The sequence below is a fragment of the Candoia aspera genome, chromosome 7 (assembly GCF_035149785.1).
Source record: "Candoia aspera isolate rCanAsp1 chromosome 7, rCanAsp1.hap2, whole genome shotgun sequence".
NCBI lineage: Eukaryota > Metazoa > Chordata > Lepidosauria > Squamata > Boidae > Candoia > Candoia aspera.
This window is the reverse complement of record NC_086159.1, coordinates 9,600,613-9,625,438: the sequence shown is the minus strand read 5'-3', so window position 1 is coordinate 9,625,438 and position 24,826 is coordinate 9,600,613. Positions and strand designations below refer to the sequence as shown.

Genomic DNA, 24,826 nt, shown 5'->3' with positions numbered 1-24,826 from the left:
AGAGTGGAGGGCAAAAGGAAGAGGGGCCGACCAAGGGCAAGGTGGATGGATGACATTCTAGAGGTGACGGACTCGTCCCTGGGGGAGCTGGGGGTGTTGACGACCGACAGGAAGCTCTGGCGTGGGCTGGTCCATGAAGTCACGAAGAGTCGGAAGCGACTGAATGAATAAACAACAAAAAGCACTGACTCTGGATTTCTGTATGAAGTGCAGGAAACGTTTGTTCAGGCAGTTACTTCATCAAGTGAACCTCTTAGCTTCTAGACCCCAAGAACTTCCAATGTCTAAAGATAATTTTGGCAGCATGACAACGTACGCGATTTACAACTCATTTGCAGTTTTTGGAAAAACCTGATTACTGATTTCACTTCAACATTAGTCACAATAATTATTCATAATATATTTTTCTAAACATCAACAGGGTTAAGCATAAATGGTGGAAGTGGAGTTCCCAGTGTTAATTTTCTGTTCAACTCTGAAACCTCAGATATATTGATAATGAGACAGTACATCAATGATGGGCAGCAGGAAAGTAAAATATAGGTGTGGGCTGTTAACTGAACGCAGAGTTAAGTTGATTTTTGTTTGGGATTATTTAAATGGTAATCTTTCGATGACCTTTGAAAACAAACTTTTCTTGTTAATCAGGTGTTGTAATGACTATGTAAGGTAAACTCTAGGTTTTCTCTTGAAGACCAGTTTCCAGAATCTTGAAGAAATAGTTGTTATGTAGGGTTGTATCAGTGGGGTCATTCTGGCTAAGCAGAAACTATTTGCACACAGGTACGCAGCTATCTGTCTGTCTAGGGTTTTTCATTCAAATAGAGAAATCTGTTCAGTTGGAATACACTGGATGAAAACAGTTACTGAAGCTTAATACCTCTAACTGATAGGATGCCTTTTAGCAGAGGATTACTGCTTAGCTAAAGTGGAAGCCTTTTTGTGCTTAGGGGTTTGACTTACGTTGTCTTTTTAAGATCAGCACCTTGGAGAGCAGACTTTGCTGAAGACAAAGATTTGCTTGAGGGTTGAATGTCACCTCTGAGCATCTTTGTTAATGTCATATGTACAGTTAATTATACAAAACTAGCTCCAATAAACCTGAAAACCCCATTTGCCCAGAGGCAAATGCTGATTCTAAACAATGCATAAAAGTGCCTTTTAAAAAGCAAAGCAACAACAACAAAAGCCCTGTCTGGCATTTGTTGTTGTTCATTTTGTTGTCCTTGCTTTATGACTTAGTAGAGAATCTTTCATCGTTGCTTTAATATTGAGACATTTGTAGAGAAAACATCAGATCAGCGGTTCTCAACCTTGGCAACTTTAAGTTGTGTGGACTTCAACTCCCAGAATTTCCCAGCCAGCATTGCTGGCTGGGGAATTTTGGGAGTTGAAGTCCAGACATCTTCAAGTTGCTAAGGTTGAGCAACATCATGCTAGAGGATTTTTAAAAAAAAAAAAATTGAAACATTTAAACACAAATGAAAAATTTACCACCAAACCCATTAGCATTGTTTCTCCCACTGTGATCAGTTCAGAATTCCTGCTCAAGGGAAGCTGGTTGTTCAGGAATAATAATGCAAAGATACAATATCTTTCTGGGTGCCAGAAAGGTTTTACCTGTGGGAATCTTCAACCTTGTTCAACACCTGCAGGCAGGAATGGCACATCTCTTGGTAGGCAGAGAGATGCAACCAAATAAGGATTCAGTGTGAATTCATGCAGAAAGATAAGACTAGAAGCAATTAGGTAGAAGGCTAGATAATTTTACTTCCTTTATTCACATTAATTGTAGGTGGTCTTTTTGAACCATGCTAAACAGAAATATGCAGTTTCTGTACAGGTAGTCCTCAACGTACGACCATTCATTTAACAACAGTCCAAAGTTATGACGCCCTCGGAATGGGTGCTTTACAGCCTGTAAACACTTCTGAGCATCGCAAAACGTCACATCACTGCCCTCACGGTCACATGATCGCACTTCAGGTGCTTGGCAGCTGGCTCACATTTACAACCAATTGCATTGTCCCACAGTCATGTGATCATGTTTTGCAACTTTTTTACCATTTTCCAGCAAAAAACGCCCATTAGGGAAGCTGAATTCGCTTAATGACCACAGTGATTTGTTTAATGACCCATGATTTGCTTAATGACTGCTGTAAAAATGATCCTAAAATTGGGTCTGGTCACATGGGGACTCGACTTATGACCACAACAGCTTACAATGGAAGTTCCAGTCCCAATTGTGGTTGTAACTCAAGGACTACCTGTACTAGCTAGCAACAAAGGGAAGTGTGCAATTTCCAGTATCAGCTGGCTTGTGTATCATTGGTCTTGTTCAAGTTTAGAACAGGGGCTGACAGCTTGAGGAGGCTTCAGGCCAGGATATAACCCCAAACAGGCACTCTTTGATTTATTATATATAGTAGGCCATATCATACCTGATACAGCATAATCCCGTTGCATATATGAGCAGGGCTGAGTTTTGGATAGAATATTCAGTATTTTCATTGTTTATTATTTTACTGTGATGTGCCTATTTTAGAGCTTACACTTCAGTTTTCATCTCCTTTCCACCTCAAAACTTAGATATTTTTTACAAAATAAAAAAGGCAGAAAACTGCGGTGTAATCAGGGTCAGGATCAGGATCGAAGATGGCTCCCAAGCCTGCAGAAAAAAAATCCTTGCTTTTCTCCATAAAAATGGCCTGCAGATGAATTTTCAAACATGTTCACTGCCAAATTGATCTTCAATATAATACAGTGTTCACTGCACTATGTTGTGGTTAGTAAGTCCTGAAAATTGATGTTCGGTGAATCCAAAATTGATTAGAGGGGTGTTTTGAGCAGATCGCCACTGAAAATTTACATTAAAAGAAATCTGTATTAATGGAGCTGTTGCTGCCTATATTACATTGGTGGACTTCGTTTTGTCTTATTAGAGGACCTGGAGAGTGCAAGTTCCCACACAGGTATACCAGCTGTGCAAAGAGGTGAGTTGACTTGATTTAGCTGTATGCCAGAGCAGGGGATGCATTCCTGGGTCTGTTGGGAATACATTTGAGATATAATGCTAAACATTCAGAAGGTATTCACCAGTTGCCTTGAAAAGCATTCTCTGATGTGGCTTATCGGTATCCAAAATATGTTCTTCAGATATATCTACATAAAACTAAGGACAGGTTGTACTGAAAACAACAATGAGTTTCAGCTGATAGTATTGTTTTCCAGCTTAATTTTCTGAAATTTTCTGCACTATTGGTTGTTGGTTTTCATCTTACCTTATTATAATTTTGAATTCCCCTGGATTTTTTTTTTTAACAGAAGACGGTAATGGGTATAACGAAAGAGCTGTTAACACATCAATATGACTTTCTGTCATGGAGTTCTTGTTAGCAGTTTTGGTGCCTGCCTATAAACAGTTGTCTAGACAGTTCTTATTTGAAAATAACTATATGGAAAAAATAAGGTACTCCAGTCTGACAAAAAAAGCTATTATACAGTATTTCTGAACCAGCCCTTTCCAAGGTAATAATAGGATTTTAAGCTACATTTTAAATAGAACATTTTAAATAGATTTGGAAAATGCTATGATCTATTGAGTTGGCTGAGTAAAATCATAAACCTATTTTTGTATGGATCTGCAAGAGATGTTTTGTTCAGGCCCCCACTTCGTGCATTAGAACTGTTGCCCTGTTGGTTGGCTAGGCATTGCTGGGAGAAGGTGCCAAATGATGACCAAAGGTCCATTACAGGTAGTCCTTGACTTATGACCGTTCATTTAGCAACCATTTGAAGTTACGACAGCACTGAAAAAAGGGGCTTACAGCCGTCCTTGCATTTAGGACCATCGCAGTGTCCCCGCAGTCACATGATCAATATTTGGGCGCTTGGCAACCAACTTGTATTTACAACGGTTGCAGCATCCCAGGGTCACATGATCACCCTTTGTGACCTTCCCAGCCCACTTCTGACAAGCAAAATCAGTGGGGAACCACATGATTCGCTTAACAACCATGCGGTTCACTTAACGGCCATGGTGATTAGCTTAATGGCCACTACAAAAATGTAAAATCAGGTACAGTCATATGATGCCACACTTAATGACTGCACTGCTTAATGATGAATTATCCGGTCCCTATTGTGGTTGTAAATCGAGGGCTACCTGTAATTGATTTTATTACAAGATCAATAATCTTAAATATGAATGTTATCAGGAATACTTACCCTGAATCCTAAGAATTGTCAGAGTAGTGTTGGAGTTTCTTCATTGGTCCAGCTGGTGCCAATTATATTATATTTTGCTTTAGATTTTTACTTGGTGATGAGGATTGAGCTGAACGACTCTTCCATTTGCCAAATTACGGTGACCACTACTACATCTGAATTAACTTTCTTGGGTATTTCATATCACCTGTTTTAAATTAGTCTAGCACAACACATTTCATGATTAACCTATTTACTAAGTCTGAGTTGATACAGGGTGTTTAACCCTTGCTCAGAAATTCAGCAGTTCCCCCACCCCTACCCTCCTTAGTGGGGAGATGGGCAGTGATAAAATTTGACAAATAAATACAATCTTTCATAGGAGTGCTTTAAATCACTAAAGAGTCCTCTAAGCTAGCCAGCATCTAACTGGCATCATAAAAATCACCTTCCCAACCTGGTGACGTCCACATGAACTACATTACAACCCCCAACCAACTGTGGCCAGAACTTCAAGAGGGCACCAGGTTGGAGAGACATAAACAGCATGTCCTAGGTGGAGTCTAAACCACTATCTGCACAGTTACAGTGCTTTCTGGGGTGCTGCTGTAGTCACATAAATTCCAGAAACTCTATGTCCTTTCAATTCTCATAATTAGTTGTGCGGAACTTGTCTAATATGTGCTCTGGGTCAGTGCCTAAAAATTGACTATATGTGTGTATGGACAGAAACTCCTCCTGGCATCAACTTATGGCAGACCATTGAATTAAAAGTGGCTTCAGAAGGCTCTATGCTGACCTCAGTGATACCACCTTGTGGAAATCTCAGGCCAGGTTGGAGAATCTTCAGAATTGGCAGAAGGCTTCTGGGAAAGCAGGAGACTCTGAATTATTGCAAATGATTGCAAAATAGTTTCATAATGGGCACGTACTCCTGCGAATTTGGTCATGCTTATAGGGAAATGGTAGAGAATCATAGCACGAAGCTGATCCATGACCCACCAGGCAAATAGTGGAAAGTATTAGCGCCATTCAAAATTCATTGAAAGATTTGGGAAAACCAATCACTGTTGGATGCAGATAACGGGTTCATCAGGAGGAACACTTCTACAGGCAAAGGGGCATCATCCATATTTTTCTTTGTTTTTTTTTCCTTTTGTTTCTCTGTCTGTGTTTCCAGCCACTTCAGTTGATTACAGTTCCTTTGCAGACAGATGCAACAGCTGGATAGAATTCATTAGACTGAAAGCTCAGACCATAAGGCGTGGATCAATTAAGACAAGTAGGCAGCCATTTCTACCCCATTCTGATCATTGGAAGCCTAGACTCTGATCTCTCAATGGCAAAGGGTGGAGCTTCGTATCCAGTAGTGACGTTGCAAAAATCAGTGTCCGAGTGTGAAAGCTGCAGACCCACTGAGTCTGTCCTAAAACTTAATTCTGGAGCACGTTGCTCCCAAAAGAATTGCCAGTACACGTATAGGTGGCAAATAGGCTTGTGAATTGTAGACCTCCCAAAGAGTATACATACTCTGCGTGGCAGAAAATGTATGTATACATCAGTGAAATTATTCATAACATGCAAGGATTCCCTGCATGACCTGCATGGCTGTAATTACTGAGTCAATCAATGGTGAGTTTTTAAATTCTTACTTAATTACTTCCATAGCTGCGGGGGTAACGGTTTTGCTTTCTTCGCTCAAGATGACGATTAAGATGGAAGCTGGCAACCGTGAAGAGTTTAGAACAAATTTGAAAAAATGTGGAATGGAGAAACATGTCAACTTTCACACTCTTTCCTGTAGACTTCTGTCGTTCCTTCTTGCAGAAAAACATTCATCAAATTTTGAGACCCTTTCGAATCCCTCTGCTCTCCCCTCCCCACTTTTCTGTAGATCCACTTTGTAACCAATCATTTGTATGTGCAGCTGCTGGCCTCAGTGTTTCCTTTTGCAGGAATGCTCCTCTTCTCCCAAAATAAATCCCATCCAAGCTTTTGGCCTCTCACTTGCATGTGCTGCATGATAATTTGCTTTCTTTGGCTGAGCATCACAGGCAGCTGAATGTGGTCACCCAGCGCACTCGCAACCATGTGGAAGGGTTACTATGTTGGAGCTGCCTTCACCCGCTTTGCCCAGAGTCCACGTTGGCTGAGTTGAGTGTTCTTTCTCTCTCTCCCTTTCTGCTCTGTGCAGCCATCTCCCTTGACAAGCCAAGTCCTCTGACAGAAGGACAGTGCCGCAACCGTCTGGGTCCCTCGGGAATGAATTCCACTGTGCCGGTTGTGAAGATGACACCTCTCTCTTTCATCCCCGGAGCAAAAATAACTAAATACCTTGGAATCATCAACATGTTCTTTATACGAGAAACCACTTCGCTGCGTGAGGTGAGCTGACAAGTTTATTGCTCCAACGAATAATTGCAGGATTGAGTTTAGGTTTGAAGTCTATCATACGCCACAGATACTGAGCAGGAATGTAAGTTTATTCAAGAGGGTGGCTTTCAGCTCAGATGCATTCCAGCGAGCAGTTAGATACTGTGTTCAGCAATGCCAGTTAGACAAAACACTGCTATCCATCTTAACAATAGTTCAGGGCAGGCAAAGCCAACTTCAACCTCCAAATGTTGCTGAACTCCCACCATCTCTCACCGTTGGCCATTCTTCCCGAGTGTTGTAGCACAGCAACGTTTCATTACCTGACTGGTAACATCATCAGTGCGAGGGAGGGTGGGGTTTGCTCCCTGTTTATATACAGTAGCTTGCCCTGCCAGTGTTGGTGAGGGTGTGGAAACTGAGAATCCTAGACCAAGCCAAATCCAAACACACTAGGGAAGTCCTGGAAGCTTGGCATTCAGACAAATCAGCCATCAATAGAGATGAACCCCATTTACACACCATTGAAAGGAGATGGTAAAAAGCTAAGAAGGAAACAAAAAGACCAGAACACATCCTCTCCAGCAGCCAACACCCAGATAAGCGGGGATTAACACCAGGCAAACAGTCAAACAGAAAACAATACCCCAATCATGGACAAAACCACCCTCCCACCAACACTGGCAGGGCAAGCTACTGCATATAAGCAGGGAGCAAACCCCCCCACACTCACCAGCACTGATGATGTTACCTAGTTGGATCATGAAATGTCTGCAAGCCAGCAACCAAGCTCAGGGAGCACCAAAGCCTCCCCTTTGCCACATGTCTAGTGATTTATAATTTATTTTTCTCTGGACAGCTTTTCGCCTTTATCAGTCTAAGACTAAACTGTGCTGCATGATTCTCATTCCATCACGTTAGTCCAAGCGTTCCTGAGATTAGTCCATCTCTTGGGGTCAGCTTTCGAATTCTGTAGCAGAACAATATTACCGATCTTTCCTCCAAAAGGAACAGTATTGTAAGCTGGCTGTCAAGAGTGTTTCCGAAAAGTAAAGAATTAGACCCATCTCTTCATTGTGATTTTTAATGGTTTCTGTTGCTAATAAATCAGGCTGTTCTCATGGGGAAGCTGAAGGGTAAATATCTGAGCAATGCTTTCTGAGCTCAATTTGAGAAGGTTGTTTCTTTTGAGAGAACAGACCCGTAGCTCCCAATGAGCTAGAACCACTTTGAAGGCCACTTATTTATTATTATTTATTTATTTATTTATTATTTATTATTATTACGTCTGGACCACTTATTTGCCACTTTGGTGGGACCTTTCCAGTAAAGAACGTGTCTGTCTGTGCATCTTTTATAGGAAGGTGGTGTGAGTGGCTTCCTGCACGCATTTGTAGCCGAAGTGTTTGCAATGGTCAGAGCTCATGTGGCAGCACTTGGGGGAAATGCCGTTGTCTCCTACATCATGAAGCAGTGCGTGTTTATGGAGAACCCAAACAAAAACCAGGTAAATGTGCCAGCATTAGCAAGTCCTCTTGGTGTCCATGTGGAGGTTCTTTATGTTCACCCGAAAGCCTGCACCTTTTTGCTGAGAAGATGGCGGCCTCTCGTTAAGCCACTCATGACTTGTTTCTGGAATTCTCTGTCCTATCTTAGAGCGAAGAACCACGCTGAGACAGTATCTTGGTCTCTAGTGTTTATTGAACTACTCTAGTAGACAGAAAATCCTGCCCAACTGAAAGACTGTGGGAAAGATAAACCCAAAACTCAAGGCGGGTCTGCTCTGAGCTTCTTCGAAGGAAGGTTCAAAGCCTCTAAACTACGCATGCGTTTTTCCCCCTGGATAGGGGCCCCCTCCTGCTCACCATCAGTACTCATGACATTTTCAGAAACGAAAGGATGAGGCCCTTGTCCCCCATGAGTTTGCAATATGTCCAGTGCTTCAGAAATAATATGTAAAAGGTGCTTCATAGCATGCAGCAGCATGGACACAGCACCGTTGCTACACTTAAAATAGCACTGTCAGTCTAGGATTGCATGGCTGCTGTCCATATGCTCCACATGGTCTTGGGAAAAGATGCAGCTGCTTTAAGAGGTGCTGATCAGTGCTAGGCTCATGCTCCTACATACTCCCAAAAACATTTTTGGAATTAATTCCGAACCATTAGATAGCCCCTGCCTGTAGGTATATAGCTTTTAAATTAAAATAAAGTAAAGCACTTTTTCCAAGGCTGACGTAACTTTGAACCGTCGTTAACTGAAAAGTCATAAGTCACGGACTACCTGTAGCTGTTCTAACTTTCTGTAGAGTCCTATTCAAAAGATTCTCAAAGTGGACTTACCAAAAAAACCAGAACTGTTTCTCTTGGGGCTGATGGAGAAACAGCTTAAGAAACAACGTGGGACTTCGCTTTTATACATGATTACAGCAGCAGTGGCGCTGCGGGTTAAACCGCTGAGCTGTCGATCGGAAGGTCGGCGGTTCGAAACCGCGCGGCGGGGTGAGCTCCCGTTGCTCGTCCCAGCTCCTGCTCACCTAGCAGTTCGAAAACATGCAAATGTGAGAAGATCAATAGGTACCGCTTCGGCGGGAAGGTAACGGCGTTCCGTGTCGTCATGCTGGCCACATGACCCGGAAGTGTCTATGACAACGCCGGCTCCAAGGCTTAGAAACGGAGATGAGCACCGCCCCCTAGAGTCGGACACGACTGGACTTTACGTCAAGGAAAACCTTTACCTTTACCTTTTACAGCAGCAAGACTTTTATATGCACAAAGATGGAAAGATCCACAAATACCTACAGTGGAGGAATGGATGATTGAACTGATAGAACTGGCCCAAATGGGCCACGTCAACTGCGTTGATAAGAGAAAATGCCGTGTCTATTTGGCAACCACTTTTAGACTATTTGCTTCTGTGAGGAAAAAAATGAAGCTTTGATGTTGGGTTTTGATGATTAAATGGCTTGATTTGATAGAAATAATGTTATCGAGGCTTAACTAATCGTAAGAGATTATATTTCTAAATGTAATCATATCTGTATTGGAGAAGGTCAGAAGTCACTTTCTTTTGCTGTCTTCTCTCTAATTCTGCACTTTTATAGTTTTTCTTTGTTCTTTAGTTCTGTTTTCTACCTTTTCTATATTCTACCTTTTGTATTTTAACTATCCTTTGAAAATGAATAAAGGTTCCTTTAAAAAAAAAAGTAACTATCTGTAGAGTCCCAGGTAGTGCTGCTGCTGTCATCTATATTTTTCCCCAGTCCTACATCGTGCCGTAGAGAAGGACAAGAACTTGTGAAGTTGCAGAAACCATGTCACATTTTATAAGTGTTCATAAGTTACCAGAATCTGCCAGTTTTAAAGTCTACCAGATGCATAACCGGATGTCCCTTCTTTGTTGCTGCAGGCACAGTGTCTAATAAACGTCAGTGGAGATGCAGTGATCTTTATTCGTGAATCTGAATTAGATGGGGTGCCTGCCCAGTTTTGTACTACTGGTTCCACGAAAGAGACAGCAACGTGAAGAGCTGAGAGGTCTTTATTCATGTGTCAATGTCTTCAAAGGCTCAGACGGCCAGGTTTTGTTTCTTACACTCCATATATGAAGGACAGCTCCATTCTGAAATAGTTCAGATTGTCTTTCCCATTTCATAAGATCCAAAAAACCACCTCATAACTCTTTGGACAGACAAAAGAACACCTGTCTGAAGAAAGAACTCGAGTACTCATTGTTCCTCAGGATCCCTCAGGATATTGCTCTGCATTTTAGGACACCATCTTAGAAGCACTCTTGAGATACAGATGTCGCTCATTCTTTGATGAGAAAGGGGGGATATTTATTTTGCAACTGGGATATAACTGGGAAGGCTAAATCTATCTTATCCGTAAAGGAAGAGACGGTGTTGATATTGCCAAAGGTCGGCCATGAAAAGCGGACTTAGCTGTTGGAATAAGCGAGAATAATAAGTATCCCTGGACTGGATATTGCTGCATGTTTGTTTTCTTTTTTGTTTGGTTTTGTTTTCATATTGGTGAGCTATGGACTATTTTTCTATTATTTTTTTTTAAAAAAATTGAATTGCAGTACTGATTATGATAAAATAGCCAATTCATATATGATTGCTATATCCTGCTTTTGGAACAATGTGATGGGGGGGAAATATTTCTGGGGACACTGAAATCCCAGCTGCATTAGAAGAGAAAATCGGGGCTTCTGAGCTTGTCAGATTGTAAATGCTAGCAAACTGGGGAAGCCACAGAAGCCATTGCCCTTCCCCAAGCAGCATTCAGCATGGTACTCAGATAGGGATTGTATCTAGAATGCTCAGATACCTCTGGGCAGGTTTGATAGAAAAATCTAAGAAATTGCCCAGAGTAATTGCATCCCTAAACAGGCACTTGGGTGGATAGGGGAGAACTTTGTATCCAGCCACAGATGTTTTGGATGGCTATAGAGCGGCGGTCACCTTCATTTAAAAATGGTCTCCTTGGTTCACTTGCAACTGGCGGGCCATTGACAGAATATCCATCAGCCCTTTCTACGTGTTCATCCTCTGTCGCCCAGCACACTCTTGCATAAGAAGGGGCAAGCTGAAATTTTCCAGTGGCTTCCAATATGGAACTTGAAGTACGTATGTAAACTTGAATGTAAATACATGAGAATTCATTGAATTAAAGTACAGAAACTTCTATACGATTTGTCCAATTCAGAGATTTCTTTGTAAGGGAGAATGATGAAAGTCGCATTCCTATTTACGTAATAAAGCCTCTTTATATAAATCTCTAGCATTGCTAATAACAAGGCAACAGGAGACGACGGCATCCCAGCTGAACTGTTCAAAATCTTGCAAGATGATGCTGTCAAGGTAATGCATGCTATATGCCAGCAAATTTGGAAAACACAAGAATGGCCATCAGACTGGAAAAAATCAACTTATATCCCCATACCAAAAAAGGGAAACACTAAAGAATGTTCAAACTATCGAACAGTGGCACTCATTTCACATCCCAGTAAGGTAATGCTCAAGATCCTGCAAGGTAGACTTCAGCAGTTCATGGAGCGAGAATTGCCAGATGTACAAGCTGGGTTTAGAAAAGGCAGAGGAACTAGAGACCAAATTGCCAATATCCGCTGGATAATGGAAAAAGCCAGGGAGTTTCAGAAAAACATCTATTTCTGTTTTATTGACTATTCTAAAGCCTTTGACTGTGTGGACCATAACAAATTGTGGCAAGTTCTTAGTGGTATGGGGATACCAAGTCATCTTGTATGCCTCCTGAAGAATCTGTATAACGACCAAGTAGCAACAGTAAGAACAGACCACGGAACAACAGACTGGTTTAAGATTGGGAAAGGAGTACGGCAGGGCTGTATCCTCTCACCCTACCTATTCAACTTGTACGCAGAACACATCATGCGACAAGCTGGCCTTGAGGAATCCAAGGCTGGAGTTAAAATCTCTGGAAGAAACATTAACAATCTCAGATATGCAGATGATACCACTTTGATGGCTGAAAGTGAAGAGGAACTGAGGAGCCTTATGATGAAGGTGAAAGAAGAAAGTGCAAAAGCTGGTTTGCAGCTAAACCTCAAAAAAACCAAGATTATGGCAACCAGCTTGATTGATAACTGGCAAATAGAGGGAGAAAATGTAGAAGCAGTGAAAGACTTTGTATTCCTAGGTGCGAAGATTACTGCAGATGCTGACTGCAGTCAGGAAATCAGAAGACGCTTAATCCTTGGAAGAAGAGCAATGACAAATCTCGATAAAATAGTTAAGAGCAGAGACATCACACTGACAACAAAGGTCCGCATAGTTCAAGCAATGGTGTTCCCCATAGTAACATATCTTCAGCAAAGGATCGTTACCTTGTCGTGGTGCTGGAGCTTGAGCACCTCAATGATGCCATGAGCTAAACCGTGAAGGGCCACCCAAGACGGGAAGGTCATGACAGAGAGGTCAGACTAAATGCGATCCCTGGGGAAGGTAATGGCAACCCACCTCAGTATTCTTGCCGTGAAAACTAAATGGATCAGTACAACCAGAGATATGTCGGTATACCATCGGAAGATGAGACCCCCAGGTCGGAAGATGGTCAAAATGCTACTGGGGAGGAACAGAGGATGAGCTCAACTAGCCCCAGACGTGATGACGCAGCTAGCTCAAAGCCGAAAGGACGGCTAGCGGCCGACGGTGCTGGTGGTGAACGGCGAATCCGATGTTCTAAGGATCAACACACCATCGGAACCTGGAATGTAAGATCTATGAGCCAGGGCAAATTGGATGTGGTTATTGGTGAGATGTCAAGATTAAAGATAGACATTTTGGGCGTCAGTGAACTGAAATGGACTGGAATGGGCCACTTCACATCAAATGACCACCAGATCTACTACTGCGGACAAGAGGACCACAGAAGAAATGGAGTAGCCTTCATAATTAATAGTAAAGTGGCTAAAGCAGTGCTCGGATACAACCCAAAAAACGACAGAATGATCTCAATTCGAATTCAGGGCAAGCCATCTAACATCACAGTGATCCAAATATACGCCCCAACCACAAATGCTGAAGAAGCTGAAGTAGAGCAGTTCTATGAGGATCTGCAGCACCTACTGGACAACACGCCTAAAAGAGATGTTATTTTCATCACAGGAGACTGGAATGCTAAGGTGGGCAGTCAAATGACACCTCGAATTACAGGTAAGTATGGCCTGGGAGAACAAAACGAAGCAGGACGCAGGCTGATAGAATTTTGCCAAGACAATTCACTCTGCATAACAAACACTCTCTTCCAACAACCTAAGAGACGGCTTTATACATGGACTTCACCAGATGGACAACACCGAAATCAGATTGATTACATCCTTTGCAGCCAAAGGTGGCGGACATCTGTACAGTCAGTAAAAACAAGGCCTGGAGCTGACTGTAGTTCAGATCACGAACTTCTTCTTGCACAATTTAGGATCAGACTAAAGAGATTAGGGAAGACCCACAGATCAGCTAGATATGAGCTCACTAATATTCCTAAGGAATATGCAGTGGAGGTGAAGAATAGATTTAAGGGACTGGACTTAGTAGATAGGGTCCCGGAAGAACTCTGGACAGAAGTTGGCAGCATTGTTCAGGAGGCGGCAACAAAATACATCCCAAAGAAAGAGAAAACCAAGAAGGCAAAATGGCTGTCTGCTGAGACACTAGAAGTAGCCCAAGAAAGAAGGAAAGCAAAAGGCAACAGTGATAGGGGGAGATATGCCCAATTAAATGCAAAATTCCAGAGGTTAGCCAGAAGAGATAAGGAATTATTTTTAAACAAGCAATGCGCAGAAGTGGAAGAAGACAATAGAATAGGAAGGACAAGAGACCTCTTCCAGAAAATTAGAAACATTGGAGGTAAATTCCAGGCAAAAATGGGTATGATCAAAAACAAAGATGGCAAGGACCTAACAGAAGAAGAAGAGATCAAGAAAAGGTGGCAAGAATATACGGAAGACCTGTATAGGAAGGATAACAATATCGGGGATAGCTTTGACAGTGTGGTCGGTGAGCTAGAGCCAGACATCCTGAAGAGTGAGGTTGAGTGGGCCTTAAGAAGCATTGCTAATAACAAGGCAACAGGAGACGACGGCATCCCAGCTGAACTGTTCAAAATCTTGCAAGATGATGCTGTCAAGGTAATGCATGCTATATGCCAGCAAATTTGGAAAACACAAGAATGGCCATCAGACTGGAAAAAATCCACTTATATCCCCATACCAAAAAAGGGAAACACTAAAGAATGTTCAAACTATCGAACAGTGGCACTCATTTCACATGCCAGTAAGGTAATGCTCAAGATCCTGCAAGGTAGACTTCAGCAGTTCATGGAGCGAGAATTGCCAGATGTACAAGCTGGGTTTAGAAAAGGCAGAGGAACTAGGGACCAAATTGCCAATATCCGCTGGATAATGGAAAAAGCCAGGGAGTTTCAGAAAAACATCTATTTCTGTTTTATTGACTATTCTAAAGCCTTTGACTGTGTGGACCATAACAAATTGTGGCAAGTCCTTAGTGGTATGGGGATACCAAGTCATCTTGTATGCCTCCTGAAGAATCTGTATAACGACCAAGTAGCAACAGTAAGAACAGACCACGGAACAACAGACTGGTTTAAGATTGGGAAAGGAGTACGGCAGGGCTGTATACTCTCACCCTACCTATTCAACTTGTATGCAGAACACATCATGCGACAAGCTGGCCTTGAGGAATCCAAGGCTGGAGTTAAAATCTCTGGAAGAAACATTAACAATCTCAGATATGCAGATGATACCACTTTGATGGCTGAAAGTGAAGAGGAACTGAGGAGCCTTATGATGAAGGTGAAAGAAGAAAGTGCAAAAGCTGGTTTGCAGCTAAACCTCAAAAAAACCAAGATTATGGCAACCAGCTTGATTGATAACTGGCAAATAGAGGGAGAAAATGTAGAAGCAGTGAAAGACTTTGTATTCCTAGGCGCAAAGATTACTGCAGATGCTGACTGCAGTCAGGAAATCAGAAGACGCTTAATCCTTGGAAGAAGAGCAATGACAAATCTCGATAAAATAGTTAAGAGCAGAGACATCACACTGACAACAAAGGCCCGCATAGTTAAAGCAATGGTGTTCCCTGTAGTAACATATGGCTGCGAGAGCTGGACCATAAGGAAGGCTGAGCGAAGGAAGATCGATGCTTTTGAACTGTGGTGTTGGAGGAAAATTCTGAGAGTGCCTTGGACTGCAAGAAGATCCAACCAGTCCATCCTCCAGGAAATCAAGCCAGACTGCTCACTTGAGGGAATGATATTAAAGGCAAAACTGAAATACTTCGGCCACATAATGAGAAGACAGGACACCCTGGAGAAGATGCTGATGCTAGGGAGAGTGGAAGGCAAAAGGAAGAGGGGCCGACCAAGGGCAAGATGGATGGATGATATTCTAGAGGTGACGGACTCGTCCCTGGGGGAGCTGGGGGTGTTGACGACCGACAGGAAGCTCTGGCGTGGGCTGGTCCATGAAGTCACGAAGAGTCGGAAGCGACTAAACGAATAAACAACAACAATAGTAACATATGGCTGCGAGAGCTGGACCATAAGGAAGGCTGAGCGAAGGAAGATCGATGCTTTTGAACTGTGGTGTTGGAGGAAAATTCTGAGAGTGCCTTGGACTGCAAGAAGATCAAACCAGTCCATCCTCCAGGAAATAAAGCCAGACTGCTCACTTGAGGGAATGATATTAAAGGCCAAACTGAAATACTTTGGCCACATAATGAGAAGACAGGACACCCTGGAGAAGATGCTGATGCTAGGGAGAGTGGAAGGCAAAAGGAAGAGGGGCCGACCAAGGGCAAGGTGGATGGATGATATTCTAGAGGTGACGGAATCGTCCCTGAGGGAGCTGGGGGTGTTGACGACCGACAGGAAGCTCTGGCGTGGGCTGGTCCATGAAGTCACGAAGAGTCGGAAGCGACTAAACGAATAAACAACAACATATAAATCTCTGCTTTGATGCTGTGGACAGGTATCGTGAACACCATCCAATAGCATTCCGGTGGGGTTATGTTTGGTTTTCTTTTGTAACTGGAATCCTGCCCAACGTTTTTCAAGAACCTTTTAACCTCCTAATTTGGGAAGTGCGGAAATGCAGGGTGTATTTGGCACCTCACCCTCACATGGTGTTTGGGGAAATGGAGCCTGCTTTCCTGCATCATCATCATCGTATGTTCTTACGTTATTCTAATACACCTAACACTGATAGCAAACTCTAACTTGTATCTGCTTCAGTGTGGGCAGGTGATGGAGATGTGGGAGTTTGCGTGTCTGTATGTGTGCGGAAAAATCCTGAAGCTTTCTCGGGTAAGGCAGGAAGCCTAATACTCGCCAAAGGAGCTCTTTATGAACTCCAACTTTGAGACACTTGTCATGTGTGATATTATTAATATCCATTATGTTAGTATGTGTACAGGCAGTCCTTGCTTAACAACCATTCATTTAGTGACTCTCCGGACTTACGACAGTGCTGAAAAAACTGACTTATGACCGGTCCTCACACTTAGGACCATCTCAGTGTTCCCACAGTCACATGATTGCGATTTAGGCACTTTGTAACCGGTTCGCATTTATGACTGTCGTGGCATCCGATGGTCACATGATCACCATTTTCGACCTTCCGGCCAGCTTCTGGCAAGCAAAATCAATGGGGAACTGCGTGATTCACTTAACAGCCACATGGTTTTCTTAACAGCCACAGTGATTTGCTTAATGACTGCTGCAAAAAAGATCATGAAATCGGGTTGGAGTCATTTAATGACCGCTTCGCTTAGCAACTGAAATTCCGGTCCCAATTGTGGTTGTTAAGTGAGGACTACCGGTATTCTTCAATGAGGAAGAATAGGTGCAACAAGAGATACTGAGTCAGATGCAGATGGGCAATGAGAGACATAGGTAAACACGGTAGTTTTCTTCTGACAGAGCAAGCAATTCAGCTTTTCTTACATGATTTCCCTCTTCTAGAACTGAACCAACTACTCATCTGATGCTTTGGGGAAACAGAAATTGTCCTCATGTTCTCCAACAATTGTTAATGTTTTTCTCCTGCGAGGGACAGTGACTACTAATAGGCTTGAAGCTCAAAACCAGCTTGTCATGGGTTCTGATTTGTTCCTCGGGAAGTTTCTGCTTTGAAAAATTCGCAGTCTGGAATCTGCAGGCTGGGAAGGTAGGAAATGGTCTTCCTTTGACTGAGGAGACTAACTTGCTCCTTCTGCAATCGTCGTGTTGAGATTAGATCTAAAACCAAACATTAAGTCTATAATATTGAAGCCCTGCTGCGTGGTTTTTCTTTCCAAACACTCCAAGTGGTACCATACCGCTGAAGCCTGTGTAACTCCAAACCTTAACTATTGTTTGATGAGTCCCAGTGAAGGCATTGCTTAACTCTGGGTGTAAAGTAAGTGTATATGCCAAAACAGCAACAAATGACACACAGTGGCACGGCTCACACCTTTCAGAGGAAAGACATTAGGGCTGTGTGTGCACAGAATCTAAAGATGGGTTAACAAATCACCTTTGCTATATTCACTTAATATGCCCAAACAAATGATATGAGAGTTTAACGCTGTAGCCTGTTTACACAACATGTTAAGACAATGGCTGGTTTTTAAGCTGCGTTGAATAACAACCTACTTAGCACTTATTTAGCCTGGTCCTATTGCAAACCCACCCACAACAGCCCAAAAACCTTGGAATTTTGAGATCAAGTAGGAAAATCACGCCCTGGTCATCTCCCACATAGACTATTGCAATGTGCTTTACATGGGGCTACCCTTGAAGAGTATCCGGAAGCTTCAGCTGGTCCAGAATGCGGCTATGCGGACAGTTATTGGTGCTGTAAAATTGGCGCATGTGACACCATTACGCAAGCTGCATTGGGTACCAGTTTGCTTCTGGGTCCAATTCAAGGTGTTGGTCATCACCTTTAAAGCCCTACATGGCATGGGGCCAGGCTACCTGAGGGACCATCTCATCCCCATAGCATTGTCCTGCCCCACCTGGTCAGGCAGAGAGGGCATGCTACGGACCCCATCAGCAAAGGAATTTCATCTAGCGGGGTCCAGGAGGCAGGCCTTCTCAGCACTGGCACTCACCCTTTGGAATATCTTGCTCCCGGAGTTGAGACGGGTTTCGTCGCTCCCGGCCTCCAGAAGAAATTGAAGACCTGGTTCTGCCGCCTTGCTTGAGATGGGGAAGGGAGGGTAACAGCTCCACCTGGGGGTGGTTGGTGCCATAGCACCCCCTACTGATTGTGATTTCATCTCCTCTTGGGTTTTATATTTATTATTTATGTTTTCAGATTGTAACTTAGGTTTATATGTTTTTATTATGACTTTTATTGTAAACCGCCCAGAGTCCACCATTGGGGGAGATGGGCAGTGATATAAATTTAAATAATAAATAAATAAATAAAAATATACTGCTTTGTAACAGATTCTCGCAGTTTGATCTCAAAATTCCTGTTCTCTCAATGTTGACATCAAAATCAAGTTGTAAACAACCTGTCCCCTTCCATAATCACTTACTTGGACTCCAGAACCTTATGTGCATCTTTAATGGGCATTAAATGGGCATTAAGTTAAATTAATTAAAAATGCCAGTGGGCATCTTTAATGTGTTGGTGCTGACCTTTAAAGCAACACTTTTAGGGTCTGATAACCTGGGGAACAGCCTGTCCCTTGTGAACTTGTCTAGTTGCTAAACTGCCAGCTATGTGGGGAAGGGCCTTTTCCTCTGTTGTGTCCAAGCTCTGGAATTTGTTCCCTAAAGAGATGTGTTTGGCTCCAACTTCCCCTACGTTTAGGTAGATGGCACAAAAGCATCTCTGTGGCCCCACCTTTAATTTTTTGAAAGACTGGTTTTAATTTTGGTTTTGGTTTCAATTTAATTTAACTATCAATTTGGTTGTTTTATACTTTTTTTTTTTACTGCAAGCTGTTTTAGCCTGTTGGAATAAACAGGCAGGGTATACGTTCAATAACAAAATAAAAGGGTTGATATCCCCTGTTATAATTTTGGATATTTTCTCTGCCTGTTGTTATCGCTCACAATCTTCTTGGATGCTGCCTGGGCAGGAATGACAAGTAATTTGTGTGTGTGCCCACAGATATATTTCTAATCTCCAGCATTAAGAGCCACTCAAATCTTGCATATCTATCAAATCATATCTATTACATCTCCCTAGTATTAATATTCTTGGTAGGTGTATGTTTATCTGCTCTAATTAATGACATGTGAAGCTTCCTCTCCTGAGTGATACCACGCAGCAAACACACGAGCTGCAAATGTTGCCATGGACATCCTGCGATCCAATCATTTGTCCTGACCAGTTTCTCAGCAGATACTGTAGCATTATCATGTGGGAAAGCTCCTACAGCTTAGACCTTCTTTCCAACCTGGTGCCTTCTAGATGTGTTGGACTTCAAATCCCAGAATTCCTGGCTATCACAGTGATTGGCAAATTCATCTGCACGGAACCGGAAACGTTCGTGTCACTTCTGAAATCATAAATTTGGCAATATAATCAAGACTGTGATTTTTTTTTCCCTAAAGGTCTTTTGTAAGATACTCAGATTTCCAGGACCATCGTTAGGACCTCATGCAATGCCTTGGGCAGCCTCTCCAAATGCAAATAAAATCTCTCAAGCTTGCCATAATTCCACAAGATTTGACTGCCCTCCCCAAGATCTCATGTGACCTTGGGGGATTTGAGTCAAGGGGTGGGATCATGTGAAATGTTACCACTACTAAAACATTCAGCTTTGGGAAGACTATGGAGGTTGTCCAAGGAAGTTGTGGATTCCCTGGTGCCATGGGCACTGTGCTGTTATACCCCTGATTTAAATAGTGAACGTTTTTAAAAACGTCTTATACAAATATTTTGACACAAGCTCTTGGACTATGGAGGTGCCATCGATGCAAAGTTGCTTGAAATAGCCGCAAGGGGGCAACAGAGAGCAAAACTGACTTAATCCACTCTGATTTCCAGTAGTTCATTACAGGGATTTCAGATCTGCACATTGAAAACACCTCTCTTAATATTGCTTGATGCTGGAAAATCACTATCTAGCAGGCCCATGTTTCAGTTTATCCTGTCTTGCCTGACTGCACTTTGTTTGGAAAATATGTAGTTACAGGTCATTGCTGTGTACATTGTCTGACGTGAACTGGGGACAGGTAAAGGCGGTGTCTTTGAAAGCCAAAATGTCAGTCTGTACCCAAGTTGACAAGCAAATAGATGACTTCTGCAAAGTTGTCCTGTGGGCTGGTCCCCTCACCTCATCTTTGGAATGGGTGGCCCCACCCTGCCCCAACCCCAAACCAATGGCAATCAATCTACTCAAACTGCCCTGCTTTGTCACAGTTTTTATAAGCAAAATAAATTACCAGCTGCTAATTGTTGTGACAGATACCATTAATGCCACAGTAACCTGTACGAAAGAATGAAGTCCAAGAATTTGTTCAACCTATGCTGAACCATCTCTGCCTCACCCTGGCCAGGTTCAAATGTTGCACTAAGCTAAGATTTTTAAAACCCTGTCTTGTTGCACAAGCCCTAAGGTCTTAATTTGTCCTATAACGCTAAACCATGGGCTTATGTACTGGGTTAACTATATTATTACTTAATTTTACACATAAATGAAGCTATTGTGTCTGCATCAATCCACCCTTTTCCGTGTACGCTTTCATATCTGCACCTAAACTAGAAGCATGCAAACCATTTCAGACTGAAACTTTCTGACCCCCAAGTGTCCTATTCCCATTTCAAGGTCAAACCCTTCCAATAAGATCAGGAGAGGACTTTGTGATATTTCTGGGGAGGTCACATTTTTGCACACTTCTAATTTAAGCTATCACATTTGAGCGATTCTGTTTATACTACTGGGGGAAGAAGAGAGAAACATGTTTGGTTGGGTCAAAGCCCTGCTCAGCCTCAAATTCCTTCTTTGCAACCTCTGAGCCCCTCTAAAGCATAACTTCTGCAAATTGGTAGCATGTACAATAAACCTTCAAATTAGGCATAACATGGATCTTTTAAAAATGTATTTCTAAAAATTACCCCAAATCAAGGAAATCAGCCTATGAAATGTGTTATCTTTAGATGTCTTTAATATGCAGATGACCATAAAAGAGGATTGGATCAATTCATGGAAAATGAGGTTGCCAGTGGCTACTAGTCAAGATAGCTAGTATTTAACAGGCCTTAAATATCAGCTAGAGCCTGGTGTGGCGCAGAGGGGTAGGCGGCAGCATTGCAACCGAAACTCTCCCCACGACCCGAGTTTGATCCCCGTGGAAGCTGGATTCTCGGGTAGCCGGCTCAGGTCGACTCAGCCTTCCATCCTTCCGAGGTCGGTAAAATGAGGACCCAGCTTGCTGGGGAAGGTGACGACTGGGGAAGGCAGTGGAAAACCACCCCGCTCTACAGTCTGCCAAGGAAACGTCACGAAAGGGGCATCTCCCCAAAGAGTCAGACATGACTCGGTACTTGCACAGGGGACCTTTCCCCTTTTCAAATACAAGCTGGTAGGGAACAACAGGGGAAGGAGATCTTCCTCTCTAGAAGGGCTGAAGTTAATACAGCAGGAAACTGGCTTTCATGCCAGAAAAAGCCATTTTGTAAACAAGGAACTGATAGCAGAAACTTCCAGGTTGGGAGATGAAGACAGAAGTAAGACTCAAGATTCAAACCTTGAGAGTAATGTACTGTATATAAAGATAGGGTTCCTGGGTCTTATTAGACAAAGAACTTCACTTCCATATTCTGGGCAATAAATCTACTTAACTAACTTTGTCCATACTTGGGAACATGGAGGTAGGAAAGAGTCTAATCACCGTGACACCATAAGAACTTCCCAGATGTGTGATTGGTCACTAAGTGACACAGAATGATGAGCTAGGTGGGCTTCTGGCCTTATCTGAGGGTGTTTTTATCACCTTTTTATCTCCCTAGGCTCCTGAATCTTTGCATACAATTGGTCCTCAAGGGACAAGATCTGATGCTCACAGCCTCTTGTGCTCAAGGTGGAAACACTCATGGGAAATGGTGCAGAATGAATGTACAGGAATCTTGGGGGAGGGGTGGCGGCGGCGGTTTTGTATTATAGATCCAAGGTTTCTGTGCATAGGACTGAGGCTGACATGTGCTTATGACCCATTTTATCCAAGAAGGAAGTGAGCTGCACTTTGCTGTAGCTGTCCTTGGGGGCAGGGGGTGTGGGCTGGTAGGCAAAGTGGGAAAAAATGACTTACGGAAAATAGAATCACCCTGTGTGTGATCAAACAGCTGGTTTAGGGACAACTGACTAGAAGCAAGAGACTTCATGAAATTTATTCTGAGTAACTGCCGTGTCCATATTTTTCTTCTTATCTCAAGTCTGTTTCTCACAGCTCTCCATCTGCTATTTGCATAAGGGGACCAAGAAACTCATATAACTTCAAATATATTTCAGGAGGCTCACATGTTCATCTATAAAACTCTGGCCATGCACCTATGAACCTGTACTTTTTAGTCTAGCCTTGTCTCTCCTTATTTTGGGGCACAAAAATTGTTTTACAGTTCATGGCTTCATTTCTTCAGGTGCTGGAATGGACTCAAGTTTCTAGACCTTATTGCTCACTATTCAAAGCAAAGAACAGAAGGGGGGGAATGGTTTAGGTTGAAATTCTATCTTTAAGATAAAGGATAGGGGCTTCTACATCATATCCGAGTCTCTCACAGTACCACAAGTCTCTGTCTCATAAGCACATACAGATTCTCTCTTTCTCATCCAACTTTTTACAGGGCCATTAACTGAGACCTGGGTTTGCACAATCTGCTTTGTGGGCAGCTGGGGACTCATGCTGGCAGTGGGGAAGGTTGTCATTCTGCCATCAGCCTCTTTAGTTGGCAGATGGTTCTAGCTTGTCCACACAACTCTGCACCCATCGGTGATGTTGCACTCGTTCCAAACAAAATGACACAAGCATGGGAAATGCATATGCAGCTAATCCTTTCCAGACATGACTTCCACTCCCAGAACTCCCCAGCCAGCATGCTTTAGGATGGGTAGGCTTCAACTCCCAGAATCCCCCAGCCAGCATGCTTTAGGATGGGTGGGCTTCAACTCCCAGAATCCCCCAGTAACATGCTTTAGGATGGGTGGGCTTCAACTCCCAGAATCCCCCAGCCAGCATGCTTTAGGATGGGTGGGCTTCAACTCCCAGAATCCCCCAGTAACATGCTTTAGGATGGGTGGGCTTCAACTCCCAGAATCCCCCAGCCAGCATGCTTTAGGATGGGTGGGCTTCAACTCCCAGAATCCCCCAGTAACATGCTTTAGGATGGGTGGGCTTCAACTCCCAGAATCCCCCAGCCAGCATGATTTAGGATGGGTGGGCTGCAACTCCCAGAACCCCCCAGCCAGCATGCTTTAGGATGGGTGGGCTTCAACTCCCAGAATCCCCCAGCCAGCATGATTTAGGATGGGTGGGCTGCAACTCCCAGAACCCCCCAGCCAGCATGATTTAGGATGGGTGGGCTTCAACTCCCAGAACCCCCCAGCCAGCATGCTTTAGGATGGGTGGGCTTCAATTCCCAGAATCCCCCAGCCAGCATGCTTTAGGATGGGTGGGCTTCAACTCCCAGAATCCCCCAGTAACATGCTTTAGGATGGGTGGGCTTCAACTCCCAGAATCCCCCAGCCAGCATGATTTAGGATGGGTGGGCTGCAACTCCCAGAACCCCCCAGCCAGCATGCTTTAGGATGGGTGGGCTTCAACTCCCAGAATCCCCCAGCCAGCATGATTTAGGATGGGTGGGCTGCAACTCCCAGAACCCCCCAGCCAGCATGCTTTAGGATGGGTGGGCTTCAACTCCCAGAATCCCCCAGCCAGCATGATTTAGGATGGGTGGGCTGCAACTCCCAGAACCCCCCAGCCAGCATGCTTTAGGATGGGTGGGCTTCAATTCCCAGAATCCCCCAGCCAGCATGCTTTAGGATGGGTGGGCTTCAACTCCCAGAATCCCCCAGCCAGCATGCTTTAGGATGGGTGGGCTTCAACTCCCAGAATCCCCCAGCCAGCATGCTTTAGGATGGGTGGGCTTCAACTCCCAGAATCCCCCAGCCAGCATGATTTAGGATGGGTGGGCTGCAACTCCCAGAACCCCCCAGCCAGCATGCTTTAGGATGGGTGGGCTGCAACTCCCAGAATCCCCCAGCCAGCATGATTTAGGATGGGTGGGCTGCAACTCCCAGAACCCCCCAGCCAGCATGCTTTAGGATGGGTGGGCTTCAACTCCCAGAACTCCCCAGCCAGCATGCTTTAGGATGGGTGGGCTTCAACTCCCAGAATCCCCCAGCCAGCATGCTTTAGGATGGGTGGGCTTCAACTCCCAGAATCCCCCAGCCAGCATGCTTTAGGATGGGTGGGCTTCAACTCCCAGAACCCCCCAGCCAGCATGCTTTAGGATGGGTGGGCTTCAACTCCCAGAATCCCCCAGCCAGCATGATTTAGGATGGGTGGGCTGCAACTCCCAGAACCCCCCAGCCAGCATGCTTTAGGATGGGTGGGCTGCAACTCCCAGAATCCCCCAGTAACATGCTTTAGGATGGGTGGGGATGTTGGCCGGGGAATCCTGGGACTTGAAGTCCACACATCTTAAAATTGCTGAGGTTGAGAAACATCAGTTTAGCGTTTAGCAT

The 24,826-nt window shown here is 43.7% G+C and overlaps 1 protein-coding gene across 18 annotated transcripts in view; it reads left to right on the top strand.

Annotated features, from left to right (window-relative positions):
• Positions 1-11,272, top strand: part of C2CD5 (C2 calcium dependent domain containing 5) — an 89,845-nt gene extending 78,573 nt beyond the window's left edge. For 10 of the 18 annotated variants that reach the window (XM_063309019.1, XM_063309016.1, XM_063309021.1 and 7 more), the window contains 5 exons: positions 2,943-2,993; positions 5,387-5,488; positions 6,401-6,591; positions 7,940-8,086; positions 9,988-11,272. In XM_063309019.1, coding sequence (XP_063165089.1) covers positions 2,943-2,993; positions 5,387-5,488; positions 6,401-6,591; positions 7,940-8,086; positions 9,988-10,104 — 608 coding nt within the window. In that variant the 3' untranslated portion in view covers positions 10,105-11,272. The remainder of the gene's footprint in view (positions 1-2,942; positions 2,994-5,386; positions 5,489-6,400; positions 6,592-7,939; positions 8,087-9,987) is intronic. The other 8 variants (XM_063309022.1, XM_063309024.1, XM_063309025.1 and 5 more) reach the window with 2 other exon arrangements.
• The last annotated feature ends 13,554 nt before the right edge of the window (positions 11,273-24,826 follow it).